Genomic DNA, 13,974 nt, shown 5'->3' with positions numbered 1-13,974 from the left:
CTGTTTTTCTCGTTGTTTCTCTCTTTCTGTCTCTGTCTCTCTCTCTCAAGCTTTGAGATTCCCCGAGGTGTGCCCGAGGTTGCTGGCTTTGCTGGTATCCACGAAGAGGGGCCTCTCTATGTAGACGGTGATTTTGCTGGGTAGGAAATATTAGGAGGACATAAGCCGCCCTCTTTCCAAAGCCAGACGACTCTTGTTCAAGTTGCTGGGTTTGGAGGTTGGGCCTGGAGCGCGGAAGGGCTTGCGGGAAGCAGGCATGGCTGGAGAGGGAGGGGTAGCAAAGGAAAGGAGACAGCAGTTGCACTGGCTGTTATGAAGGCCTTGTCGTTCATTCCAGAGCTATTGGATAAGAGGTGCTGAGGATACTGAGTGAGCAGCAAAAACCCTTTTCCTCAGGGAGGTGGCATTCTGGTGGGGGCAGAAGATGGAAGTGAGCAAAGACTTTCTAGCTGCCCTTTACCTTCTAGAAAGTAGGTGGTCAGGTTAGTTACAGTGGACACACACACACACCCCGGTACATATTCTATCTTCCCGCAAACTTAATCCCTCTCCAAAAGGCTCCAATTTTGTCATTGTAAAAATATCTTCCAGAATAATCTTCCCGACGGCTGGTTGTGAATATTCCCCTCAAGTGTCTAAATGCTTAGTCTAGAGGTCTCCAATTCCCTTCTGATTCAATTCCAAACTTTGCATTAATACACTAGCAATGGCTCCACAGTGGCCTTGCGTCACAACGTTGCACTCCCTGTGGCCAGCGCTCCCTTTCTCATGCCATGCCTTTCACTTGAATTCTTTGCTCCATCTCTGCCCTTGAAATCCTGCCCAGCCTTCCTGCCTACTTCCTCTGAGCACAACTCAGTGCTCCTGCCTGAAGTGTTCTCAGCCTCTTCTGACACCCACATCTTTTGCTATTCTCATGTCGTGTCTTCTATTATTGTTATCCAGGCATCAACTGTGTCTTTGCTGTGGCTAGAGTACCTGCTCCTTAGGACAGACCTCTGCAGCATGTGATTCCTCTGTCCTTATAGGGCCCAGGCCTAAGCTCTGCTCTCAGCTGTTGTTCAGTGCGTGAGTGACATGCTCAGGGTAAGGTCATTCCCACCACAGCGTGGACCAGTTCCTGTAATTATTAGCAGTGGAGTGCCAGAGAGAGGCAGCAGCAGGATTAAGCCACTCTAGGTCAGAAGTTCAAGGACCAGGAAGGAAGATCCAGTAGGTTCCTTCTGCAGAGAAAGCTCTTTGATGAGAATAAGCTAAAGAAAACCTTAAGAACTGTTAAACCGTTTTTTCCATTGGACTGACCCTTAAACTGTCTCTTTCTCACAGCAGCCTCACTCATCACCTGATGTTTCTGGATTATAATTAAAATAGGATTCTGGGTTGAGTAGCTAATGAGGGTAAATACATCAGTATTAGAACATTCCAACCAGGACTGAGTAGCTGTTGAGAAGAGGCAGAAGAGAAGAATACAAGAGTCTAAAAGCATGACCAGCCAGGATGAGATCCAGCTTTATATTTTTTACCTGAAGAAATAAGGTGAGTTCCAGCTTTATATTTTTTACCTGAAGAAATAAGGCCCCGGGCTTTGGAAGCAGCCCTTGTGTCAGAAGCATCCAGCTAAGCCAGGCCTGAGCCTCTGCCAAAGTTGATCTTTGCAGGAGGGAAACCCTGTGTTCTTAGAAGGAAGAGGATCAGTTGATTATGGGGTGGCTTATCAAGAAACCAGGTTCTCCCAGGGTGTGTCTGATTAGGCAGTAACGACCTAATCCAATCATGCTCTACAGTGGGAGAGATAAAGACACAGGAAGGGTGACTTCAGCAAGGTTCCCTATGGACCTGCCAACCCTGGAAGAACCAGGACACAAGGTGAGCACCAATTCCCTTTTGCTTTGCAATAAACTAGTCTTTGGAGGTCATATGGGTGCGTCGTCTCCAGCTATGGTGTACTCTGAGAGGAGGCCCAGGCATCTTGGCACACAGAAAATCCATTCCTACTCTGCTCTGTTCAAATTCTAGATTCCTGACTCACAGAATCATTGAGCATATTATAATGGTCATGTAAGCTTCTAAATATTAGGACTGCAGCAATATTAACTGGTACATTTACCTTACCTCAAGAGAACAAATTTTTTCAAAGAGATGAAATGATACTGGACTTCTTAAAGAAACGAGCATGAGAAGATTGGTTGAACTCTCCTTCTGGAGCCTCCTCTCTGCTCATCTGCTTTGGTGTTCTCTGCAATCCACCATCCTTTAGTCCGCACCATGAATGGAAGATTTCTTCCCATAGCTCCCATGCACATCTGCTACAGGTGTAACTGGTCACATGTCACTTGGTCCCCAGGCCTAGCCTGGGTCAGGTGTCCATCCCAGACCTAGTCCATGTGGTGAGGCTGCAGGGCCACGTGATATGAACGTGTATGGAAGACAAGAGGTCACTAATGCTAAGTGAATATGGTGCAGGGGGTGCAGAGACACCTTGAAAGGCATTCACTATATTCTCAGAGGCAGAGCCCTTAGAACAGATGCTGTTGATGTCCCATCACATATTCTCTCGGCCTATCACAGTTTGCCAATAGCTGAGGCACAGTTCCCCGCAAGGATGACAACCTTCCAACCTCAAGTGAGTATCTCCCTTCTCCTTTGCCTGAGAGCTTTATCAAACCAGTGATAGTTGCTTTTCTGCAGTTACATAGCCCAATCTTAAAGTGCATTAGAATTAACACTCCCAGGCCAACCTTCAACCAATTCAAGCAAAGGAGGATGGGAAGTATAAAGTCCCATGCCCTGTGATTCTTAGGAAGATTCTGAGCTATATCACACATTTCATATGGTTTCTTAGAGAGTCCTAAAAGTGATTGAGCCAAGTTATCCACATGGTAAATACTGCATGAGTGAATCCTTTATGCCATTTCTCATGTAACTGGTTTTCTTTCATTTCTCAATTTATTTCTGCACTTGTGTTTCCTGGGATCACTTCTGAGATAAGTGTGGTGAGCTAAATAGTGCTCCCCCACCCTTCAATCCACTATGAAATTTATGAATTGAATGTATAACATGGCAAAATGGATTTTACACGGAATTAAAGTTATGGACCTTAAAATAGAAAGATTATTCTGAATTGTTTGGGCAGACTCAGTCTAATCAAAGGAATCTTTAAAAGGCAGACTCAGAGCGGTAACCCTCACGCCTATAATGCCAGGACTTTCGGAGACCAAGGTGGGCAGATTGTTTGAGGTCAGGAGTTTGAGACCAGCCTGGGCAACATGAGGAGACCCTGTCTCTACAAAAAAAAAAAAAAAAAAAAAAAAAACAGAGCATGGTGACGTGGGCTACTTGGAAAGCTGAAGCGGGTAGACTGCTTGAGCCCAGGGGACAAAGTTTGTGATGAGCCGAGATCACGCCACTGCACTCCAGCCTGGGTGACAGAGCGAATCCCTGTCAATGAAAAAAAATAAAAAAAGAAAGAAAAGACAGGAGAAGGTGAAGGAATCAAAGAGACACAATGGAGAAAAAGAACTAGGAGATGAGCCTCAACACACTGTTGCTGCTGTGAAGATGGAGGAGGGGATTTGGGAGCCAGGGTGTGGTAGCCTCTAGAAGTGAGCACAGTGCTTAGCTGTAAACCATGAAACAACTGGGACCTCAGGCCTATATATGAAAGGAACTGCTTCTGCCCACAATCCAAATAAGCAAGGGAACAGATTTTTCCTTAGAGACTCCAGAAATGAATCTAGCCTGCAGACACCTTGATTTTAGCCTGGTGAGATCCCTGTGGGACTTCTCACATACAGAATTGTGAGATCATAAATTTGTGTTGCTTTAAGTCTATGAATTTATGGTAATTCAGATGACAGCAATAGAAAATGCATACAATAAGGTTTCTGTGAAAATGCTGCAGTGAGGTAAACTGAAACTGGTGAGTACAGTGGGTGTGTAGACTACTCTACTGTGTTGAGTAGATAACAGAGTTGAGTAGATACTGTGTGGAGTAGATACCAGAGTCTAGAAAAAGCAAAGTTGAAGAGTAAGTGTTATTCACAAATTTATTAAACAACCAGGACTTGACAAGCACATGCCAAGTAGAGGGGATACAGTGGGGTAGTGATGATAATGAGGAGCAGTTTCCCCTAGGAGGCAGCAGTTGAAAGGAATATGGGTTTAACACCCACCAATGACAAGGAGTGGACAGACCCCTTTCCAGGAAAGGGAGTCCACAGTGGGACTAAAGACATCCCTGTAATTCCAGCTTCCTTGATCCAAATTTCCTGTATCACAGAGAATCTTCAGGGTATCTGCTCTGCCTGGAAACCCTGACTGCAGGAAGCCTGGCTCTGGCTGCATGATCACTCAGCACAGTTGTTGGGTGGGCACACCTGTGCACCATTATTTACTGGGTATGGCCTCAAGTCTCCTTCCAAGTCACATGTCATGTGGGTACCGTGAGGTTATTCTCTCAACCAAGACACTCGGCACAGCTAATCCAAGGAGTGCCGGGTCTAAGACTCTGACCATCAGCTGGGAAGGATTCAATAGGGGTGTCAACTCCACAACCACCTACAATGATCCCCACCCTGGAGCTGTCCTGGGAAGGGAACCTCAGGACTACAGGTAGGTTCTTCCCATGGGGGAAGAATCAGGCTGGAAAAGAATGGGCAAGTGGCCAGGGACTGAGGCTAAACATCTCCCAACTGCACAAATTACCGTATGAGTTATGTAGATTACTTAATGTCACCCTGCCTCAGCTTCCATACTCACAAAATGAGACTACCTGACAGAGTGTTGTGAGGATTAAAGGAGTGACATCCACTAAAACTCATAACACAGTACTCAGAACGTTTAAAATTCTCTACTAATGTTAGTTATTGATGAATAGATCCCAGCTCTGTTGTTCACTAGTCATGTCTACTTTGTAAAGTGAATTCACTTTTCTGCACCCCAGTTTCCTTATCTGTATGAGGGGACAATAAGTTGGTACCAAACTCAAACAGCTATCATATGAATAATTGAATGAGCATCAGTAAAGTGCTTCAGTGTGTGTCTGCAGTCTCATGGTTCTGCTTGGTTGCTGTGAAGGGGGAGGCCGTCAGCTCCAGGCTGGGCAGGGAGAAGCAGAGACGTTACTTCAGCCTGAGGCTCCCCACTTTCATTAGCTAAGCCCAGGGCCACTGGTGTCTCCACAGGATGATCAGGTGCAACTAGGTCAGGATCCAGGGACCTCTCTCCTCCTTTTGGCGCTGGGCAAATGGTCAGGGCGGTGGGCTCCAAGGTCAAAATTCTGAAAACCGGATACAGAGGCTCAGAGAAGGAGGCGTGCGGGAAGGTGAAGATATGAGATCCATCCACGGCATTGTAGAATGAGACATCTCCAGTCTCATAGTCCAGGAAGACCCCCACTTTCCTAGGGGACTCAGGAAGTGTCAGGTTGGTTCTGGGCTCAGTGAGAGCCCGATACTTATTCCCATCAGTCAGTCCCATAGTCCAGTATCCGTTCTCAGGTGTCATTTTGACCCAACCTTTTTTCCTCTCCACGTTCTTACTGCACACCCCAATATGCCACTCTTTCCTGTCCCCCACCTCCACCTCCCAGTAATGTCTCCCTGAGGTGAAGCTTCCACAGCCAAGCACACAGTAACGCCACTCAAATCTCTCAGGGTTGTCTGGCATATCCCGGGGCTCCTCAGCACGCTGCACAGTCCTCTGGTCCTCAGAAACAAGGAGGATGGGGTTTGCTGTGTCCGGATCCAGAATCACATCCGCTGCAGAGAGTTTGAGGAAGTGTCCACGGGGTCAGCCATTTTTCCTGGATTTCAGAGCCTCAGCGTGCAAGGCCTGGGCCATGCTGAGGAGGCCTGAGTCCAGAGCCTGGTGTCCCTAGCCTGCCCTGAATGTGACTTTCTCATCAATGTCATGGGAGAAAGCCCCAGGGGTCTTGTGTTCAGAGGAGAAATGACAGTAAGGTCAGTACCTGCCTAACCCAACACCCTGATGCAGCCTCAGGAAGCAACAAGTCTCTTCTTTCTATGCTTTTCTTGTTCCCCTCTGCACACTGACTCAGCCCACTAATGCTTTGTACTCAGAGGTTAATTTTCAATCTGTACCACTCATAAGCTAAATGAGTTCCCCTTTTCTGCAGTCTATTTTTCCATACATCCAATATACTTAACAAGGTGGAGCCTCATCTGAAGCATTTCCTCACCTGAAAAATACGAATCTCTAGCATTGTACAAGGTAATCATGTTACTTACTCAGCCCACAGCAGAGCATGAAGGACGTTCCTGAAGTTTTAGTAGCTGCAAGGCTGGGTCTGTGCTGGGCTCTGTGTGGGGCCTTATATGCCCCAGGTTCACTCTGCACCCTGCAGCTTTCACCACCCTCCTCTGGGCCCCAAGAACTTGTCCTCTAAGGACAGCGCCACTGGGCTCCCTTGTCCTCTGGTTTGCTGTTGGGTTTGGCCAATGAGAGGCCCTGATAGAAGATTGGAAGGAGAAGGAGAGGAGAGACTCACTGTTGATTTCCCTGCTTCCTCCCTGCCAGCAGCAGCTGGTGCTGCTCTAACAAGGCCTGACTCTTCTCAGGAAACCCTCTCTTTGAGCTACCCCTTTCTCTGGGTTCCAGTCACTGCCTCTCCTCCCCATCCCTCTCAGGCTGGGGGTGAAGACAGCTCCCCACTCTTGGGAACCATGGGGCACTGCACTTTTCCTTGTTGCTTTCCCTTAACCCTCCTTTCCACAAACCTTCAACCACCTGGTTTGAACTCGCCATCTCGTTCTTACTAGGTTTCTGACCAACGCATGTTTATTATTCCTTCAGTCTTTACCTCAACCCCCTCAAAACACGGATTGCAATCATCATCTAAACATGTGGGGGCAGAAGCTCGGAAGCATTAAATCCTTCGAGGAGACACAGGCAGCAGGTGGCATGAGAAGCCAGGGAAGGGCAAAGTTCTTAGGGCCGGCATCGCCTCCTCTGCTTGGCATTTCCATCCTCACTCTCCCTGCAGCATTACTCAGTGTGTGTCTCCTTCCCCTCAGCTCCACCCTTTATGCATCTTTCTTCCCAGGAAGGTCTGAGGAAGCCCAAGAGAGCAATTCTCCCTGGTTCTCTGGCTCTCAGCAGGAAGGGCCTTGGTTATGGGCCCTCTTTTCTGATTGGGATTTAATGTTGCCTACCCCAAACTCTGCTAGTCATGGGAACTGTTCTTCCCCAAATCACGAGAGTTGGAGGAGGCAAAAGGAATATGTTCCCTCAGGTTGTTGGTCCAGGGAACATACAGTGATTGACTCACCAGGCTTGAAGAGGGCCATTTTCCATTCTGAAAGGAAAGAGACACAGAGGAGAAAAAGTCAGTATTTTTGTACTTTTTCCCACTCCATTCACTACATGTTTTCTCTCCTTTTCTTCAGAATCTCTTCCAGGGTCCAGCTTCCCTCCTCTACAGCTCTGATGGATCAGGGGTGGCACCTTCTCAGAAATAGCAGGCTCTGTTCCCTCTGTCATGAGGGGTGCAGGCTGCAAGGCCAGGCTTTGCAAGGAGATGTGCAGGGTCAGGAGTCTCTTAGATTCTCCAGAAAAGCAGAAAGCAACCCCCCACCATACAGAAATTGAGTCTTTGGATTAGATATGATTAATAGAACTGAGAACATCAATGGGCCACAGTAGAGAAAAGGTGGAAATGATCATGGCACATGACCCAGCAAACTTAGAGCATCAGGCTCACTTACCATGATAGGCTGAAGACTTCTCTCCCCCTACAATGAAAGAAAGATAGAGATGTCATCTAAACTCTGCCTTTTCTGTGTTGGCCCCTTCTCATTCCTTTCACATCCATCTAGTCTTTCTTTTTGACCATTCCACCCTTCCCACCCTTCCCTGTGGTCTCACTCTGCAGGTTCAATTCTCTCTTCATGCCTTCTACTTAATGTCAAGTCTAGGAACATCGGTTGAATGCTAGTGGCAGCGCAGGCACTGTGAGAGTTCCTTCCCAGTGGAGTCCAGCTCATCTATTTTGAATCTGTCTATACTCTTGTACGTGGGCATAGGTGTCACCATGTCTATATGTGTATGTATAGGAGTACAAGGTCCATCCTTCTCAATCTGTATCATTTCCTACCTCGCTCTAAAGAGTTGGGGAAATTTAATGAGTAATTTCAGGGACTAGTTTTTGAACGCAGCTATGATAAATCGGTACCAACTGAGCCATTGCAGCTACTCCTATTTATTAGACACACTTTTCTCCCTCTCTCTTTTCTGATTTTCTTATTTCTTAAATCTTCCATTCTTGTTTTCCTTTCTGCATCCTCTAGATTATGGAAAACAAAAAGTAAGGTTTTCCTGCCATAGAAAATGCACCTCATCCTTCTCTTCACTCTTTATTTTGAAGTGTACCCCTGGATATTCCTCAGTGCTTTTTAGGGCATAAAGGTCTGTAGCCCCTAGCACAAAGAGACTGAGGACCTCTTTTTTTTTTTGTTCCGAGAGAGAGAGATAGAGGAGAGGGAGGGAGGGAGGGAGAGAGAGAGAGAAAGACTCCTTCTGAAGGGTTTCTCCAAAGAGTCACACTTACTTTCTTTTCCTAAGTAAAGGGATCCAGGACCACTTTCAACCCTAGGCAAAAACTTTTGAGCTGGAGTATTTCCAGGCAGAGGGAGTCACAGATATAAATTCAGAGAAAATGTCAAAGCTACTCACGAGCCATGTATTGGATTTTTCTCCACTCTGCAATGGAATGAACAGGGAACAGTCACCAAGGTGCTCAGTGTGGGGACAGGAAGACGTGCCTGGGTGTCTGGGGGAATGGGAACTTACTGAGTTCCTCCTGGAGCATCTCTGGAAAATAAGCAAAAAAAGAAAAAAAGAAAGAAAAAAAACTGTTATGGGTGAGGGAGGTTTCAGGAAAACAAACCTTAAACATGAACCAGGGTGGGGACGAGGGTGACAGCTTCAGGCTGGGGCACGCAGGCCAGGGGCTTAGATTCTCTGCTCGCGTTGGATACCTCTTAAGCTTATTTCCTGCTTTGTTGCAGCATATCCCCGTTCTTTCATCTCTCGCTCTCTTTCCGTCTCCCTGGACAGAGCAATTTTTTCCTTCTTCTGTCGCCACAAGAAGAAACTGGCTCCTGCGAGAAGCAGCAGCAAGATAGGGAGGGTCCCTGCCAGAGCTGCCATCCAGGGCTGGGCGCTCCTGAAGAGGGGGTCTGTGAAAGGAAGAGCTGTGGGTCAGGGGCACCAGGTGCACTCAGCCTCCCCAACCTGCACCGCCCCAAACTTTAGCTGCTCAGCCCAGGTCAGGGGCGTGGAATCTATCTTGCAAGGTTAAATAAGTATTCTCTCCCTAAAGTCTCCCTAAAGAGGACTATAGAGAAGACTTTGGTAAACCCTCACTGCAAGCTACTACTATTACTTATCTCGGGATGTCTGCCTCTCACATGGGAAGTACCTTGAGCAGAGTCATACACATTTGTTTCTAAGTATTTTTTCAATAGATGACACATTCACATGGTTCAAAAACTACATCTACATAAAGTCATGCAACGCTTCCATCCACTCAGTCCTCCCTCCCTCCACTTTTTAACTTCTTAGTCCACTTAATACGATGCTTAGGAACATAAACTGTGGACTCAGAGGGCACAGCTTTCAGTGCTGGCTCCATGTGACTAGCAGTGTGGTGCTGGACTACTTACATAACCTCTCTGTTTGGAGTGGCCTGATCTATAAAATGAGCGTAATGAGAATACCTATTTCCTAAGGTTAGAAGAAGTAAATTAATACTTAAAGGTTCCTGATGAGCTGGGCACAGTGGCTTATGCTTGTAATCCCAGCACTTTGGGAAGCGGAGGTGGGCAGATCACTTGAGGTCAGGAGTTCTGAGACCAGCCTGGCCAACATGGTGAAACCCCATCTTTACTAAAATTACAAAAATCAGCTGGGCATGGTGGCGTGTGGCTATCCCAACTACCTGGGAGGCTGAGGCTCAGAGGGTGCAGTGAGACAAGATTGTTCCACTGCACTCCAGCCTGGGTGACAGTGAGACTCAATCTCTAAATAAATAAAGTGCCTGATGCACAGTGAGTGTTACAAAATTGCTTGTTAAATTTTAAAAGTGTAAATTAAATAACATAATCAAGAACTAAACAAAAAAGTAAATTAAAATATATTCCTGTGAGAATGAGCACCCTTTTGTGGATTATTTCCTTTTCTGTGAATGAATAATTCATAACCTTTGTTAAATTGTTTTACTCAGTTTTTAAAATCTTTGGTTTCAAGGAGATCACCTCTTTATGAGTTTGTAAATATATATATGTTTTCCCATTTTGTCATGTGACTTTACATAAGAAGCTTATGTTAACGTTTTTCCCCCAATTCCCATTGCCTGTCGTACTTTCTGGCAGACAGGAAATGTTCAGTAAATGTTTGTGTCATGAACAGCTTTGTGGAGGAGGGAAGCTCCCCTGGAGCAGGCAGGAGCCTCCAGGTCCCTGTTTTGGGCCTTACATGCTGTGCAGAGACCCAGGTCGACTCCAGAGACTCACACAGTAGAGACTCACACATCCCCCTTCATTCAGCTGCCACAGCTCAGCTCAGTAAAGCTGAGGCCAAGCAGGCACTGACCTGCGATGGAAATGCTGGCTGTCTTTTCTAGGCCGAGGAGGGAATTTCTGATGATGCAGGACACCCGCTCCCCAGAGCTGCCTCTCATGGTCACGGATGCTGCTACTGCATACAGACCCGCTCCGTCCGCAACCACAGGTGCTTCCACAGCCAGGATGTTCTCTCCCTTGGCGTTGCTCCACTGTATTTGGGGCTGGGGGTACCAGCCAGTGGACCTGCACTCCAGACGGATCCCTCCAGCTTCATAACCCTTCACGTCAATGTGAAGATCAGAACCCAGTGCTGTGGAAGGATAAATCAGCCTAAATTCTGGAGAGCTCCTGTATCAGGGAGGGTCTTGATGGGAATCAATGGCAGACTCAGATCTGGTAATTCAAGGAAGATTTCATTCAGGAGCTGTTTTCAAAAGTGTGGTAATGATGAGGGGAAAACTAAATGGGATAGCGCTGTATCTCAGGGTCAGTAACAGTGGGGCTATTCCCACCTACCCCAGTTACTAAGGGAGGAGGAGAGGGAGCTGTTTCGGAGACATAAAAGAAGACACTTGACCAGGCGCGGTGGCTCACGCCTGTAATCCCAGCACTTTGGGAGGCCAAGGCGGGCGGATCATGAGGTCAGGAGATCCAGACCATACTGGCCAACATGGTGAAACCCCATCTCTACTAAAAATACAAAAGTTGGCTGAGTGTGGTGGCACATGCCTGTAATCCCAGCTACTTTGGAGGCTGAGGCAGGGAAATCGCTTGAACCAGGGAGTTGGAGGTTGCAGTGAGCCGAGATCACGCCATCGCACTCCAGCCTGGTAACAGAGTGAGACTCTGTCTCAAAAAAGAAAAAAAAAGAGAAGAGATTCAATCCTTGAGGACTTTCTTGAGAGGAGTTGTGACATTTGGCAAGGCTATGCAGCCAGCCTGAGGGTAACCGGCAGGAAGGAAGCCAGGGAATAAGCACCCAGGCCTCTACTTTTCTCTTCCTTCTGCCATTGTCTGCTACAGCTCCCCTTAAACCAAACCCATACAGAAGCCACAGAGCAAGGGATTGCACTGAGAAAGGAAAAGCTGTCCCCAGCATCTGGAACCTGACACCAGGTCTTGGTAGCCTCCTATGAACATAAGCAATATCACAGAACACAGACAATAGGACTTTGTCACTGTGACAGATCATGGGAAAAACAAGACCATCCCACATCATGCGTGAGTGCAGAGGAAAACATGAACATTGTCCAAATCACAGCAATGACCAAGCATCCCCCATTGGCAGTGAGGAATTGCTGCCCCTTCAATTATAGCTTTAGTCTCACCCTAGTCTCCTTCCTCCTAGGTAAGATTGATTAAGGGTCCCACTCACAGAATTAACCTGCCACGCTTTCCTGATGGCATCTCATCCAGAGCGGAGGACTAAGTCTATAAACCCTTCCCCAAGTACCCTAACACGAGCCCAACTGTATACTCAGTCTGCTCTAACACCTTCTTACTGAGACCCCACCACAGCTCCCTGTGATGTGTGTTCTTCCTCAATGCAATGAGTGAGAAACATGCCTCATTTTACTACAAAAGTGTTCCTGGGAGTCACTGATTGGAAAACACTGGCAGCAGATACAGTCCCTGTGGCACCTCCCAGGGCCCATGGTATTGTGCACTTGGTGACACCACAGGAGCTGTCTCTTACTCAATTAGACCAAAATGACTGTGTACCAGTCACTGACACGATGATTTCTTATGCTTCCTATCTGTCCTCCTTCACTTCCCTTATGTCTCTGGTGGCCAGAGGAAGGGAGTTCTTTACGTGAGCATGTAGGGCACAGCAGGAATTCTTCCTAAAGGAAAACCTGTGTCCTACTCAAGGGGCTCAGAGAGGCTAAGTTGGAAGGCAGCACAGGCAATTGCTAGTGAGCAGCCAGGGGTGTCTGCAGTGCTTTTGGAAGAGGAACTCGGCATCTGTTCTAGATCCTACCCAGAAATGCTCTCAGAACAAAGCCCGGAGACTCACCTGCAACCTTCAGCTCCACCAGGGCTTTTTCATAGAAGTCACCATCTTGGAAATAACACAAATACTTTCCACTGTCAGAGGCTGTGACGTTGTGTATTCGGAGAGCAGCCTTCCCTGCAGCGATGCCATCCCGTAGAATCGAAGTTCTCCCTCGATACTCTGCACTCTGCCTGTCTTCCACTTCCTTTCCATCTGCATACACGCTCACCACCTGCCTGAGGCTGGAACTCACCCACCTCAGCTCCATGGTCTCTGCACTCATGGTCGGGACCAGGTGACAGGGCAGATCAGCGTCTTCACCCACCACGGCCAGGATGGGCCCAGGGGGTCCAAGCACAGCAAACTGAGCTGTCGACACAAGGGGGAGGGTCCGTCAGAGGGTGCTGGGGTTGGGGTCATGAGAGGAAGGGTGCTTCTCAGACAGGGAAGGTGAGACACAGAGACCCTAGAGGGGAACACGATCCTAAAAGAGGAACCATTTGTTCCTTAGTGACACGTGAACCCACAGGTTGGGATGGACTTCAGGTATGGGAAGGAGTCAAAAGTCCTATGAGAACACTAATAGGTAACTGTCTACTTCAGAAACAAGCATGGAATCATTCCCTACCTGAGCAAGGAGTGAGCAGCTGGACCAAGAGGAGGCAGACATGAAAGCTGAGCAGAAGAAAGGCCAGGGAACTTGCCATTTTCATCAGTAGTGCATATCAGGAGACACCAGAAGATGTGGGTCAGACACTATGGCCCAGAAGAAGCTTTAGGATTTAACATTGAAACCTCCACTTCCCCCAGGGCAAAGTCAAGTATGGTGACTGAGGATCTTACCTCTGCCAAAAATGTTTGTCCTTGAGTGTCTTTACCTGTAGTTCCAACATGGACAATCACCTGTAAAACCATGTCTATGTAAAATGCACATCTGTTATATGATCAGGAAATCTTCACTCTACTGTTTGAAAATATTCAGAATGCTATCACTTCCCCAAACTTTCCCTGCCCGTCCAACCCTCCATCATCCTCCTCTGATTCATGCAGGACCCTCTTCACTGGGCTCCCTGGTTCTACCTGGTCCACCACTGTGGGTGTCCAACACTGTGGACTCCTCAAAGCCTTAGCTCTTGGCCATCATCATGGTCAACTCATGGCCCAGTGGACTCCTAGTGGGATTCAGGAAGACTGCCTGGTGGGGCCTTGGAGTCTGTGAGGGGCTGAACCCACCACATTTAATCCAAGACTAGTGACCAGAGAGCTGCAAATAAGACCAGGCCTTCTTTCTTCCCTTCATAAAGTCATTCAACAAATATATACTGAGCATCCACAAGGGGCCAGGCCCACTATGTTTGTGTTAGGGACACAAAGAAGGTAAGCAATAGGCAAAGG

General features: G+C 47.5%; 1 protein-coding gene and 1 long non-coding RNA gene across 5 annotated transcripts in view; one reads left to right on the top strand and one right to left on the bottom strand.

Moving 5' to 3' along the window:
• Positions 1–187: 187 nt before the first annotated feature.
• LOC105721485 (butyrophilin subfamily 3 member A3) overlaps positions 188–13,974 on the bottom strand; it is a 24,846-nt gene continuing 11,059 nt past the window's right edge. Inside the window, exons 6-16 of one of the 4 annotated variants that reach the window (XM_064363077.1) lie at positions 13,423–13,482; positions 13,208–13,335; positions 12,601–12,948; positions 10,612–10,893; positions 8,997–9,197; positions 8,809–8,829; positions 8,692–8,718; positions 7,725–7,751; positions 7,289–7,315; positions 1,563–1,675; positions 188–260 (exon numbers count right to left, since the gene is read on the bottom strand). In XM_064363077.1, coding sequence (XP_064219147.1) covers positions 198–260; positions 1,563–1,675; positions 7,289–7,315; positions 7,725–7,751; positions 8,692–8,718; positions 8,809–8,829; positions 8,997–9,197; positions 10,612–10,893; positions 12,601–12,948; positions 13,208–13,292 — 1,194 coding nt within the window. In that variant the 5' untranslated portion in view covers positions 13,293–13,335; positions 13,423–13,482 and the 3' untranslated portion in view covers positions 188–197. Of the gene's footprint in view, positions 261–1,321; positions 1,676–4,032; positions 5,760–7,288; positions 7,316–7,724; positions 7,752–8,691; positions 8,719–8,808; positions 8,830–8,996; positions 9,198–10,611; positions 10,894–12,600; positions 12,949–13,207; positions 13,336–13,422; positions 13,483–13,974 lie in introns of those variants that run through there. The other 3 variants (XM_064363076.1, XM_064363075.1, XM_064363078.1) reach the window with 3 other exon arrangements.
• LOC135269240 (uncharacterized) overlaps positions 1,140–13,974 on the top strand; it is a 24,658-nt gene continuing 11,823 nt past the window's right edge. Inside the window, exons 1-2 of the long non-coding RNA XR_010337565.1 lie at positions 1,140–1,536; positions 1,785–1,866. This is a non-coding gene — a long non-coding RNA (uncharacterized LOC135269240). The remainder of the gene's footprint in view (positions 1,537–1,784; positions 1,867–13,974) is intronic.

The sequence above is a fragment of the Aotus nancymaae genome, unplaced genomic scaffold (assembly GCF_030222135.1).
Source record: "Aotus nancymaae isolate 86718 unplaced genomic scaffold, 86718_ANA_hifiasm-v0.15.2.pri h1tg000051l, whole genome shotgun sequence".
Classification (NCBI taxonomy): Eukaryota; Metazoa; Chordata; class Mammalia; order Primates; family Aotidae; genus Aotus; species Aotus nancymaae.
Note: the sequence above shows the minus strand (reverse complement) of the source record. Positions and strands in the feature narration are given on the sequence as shown.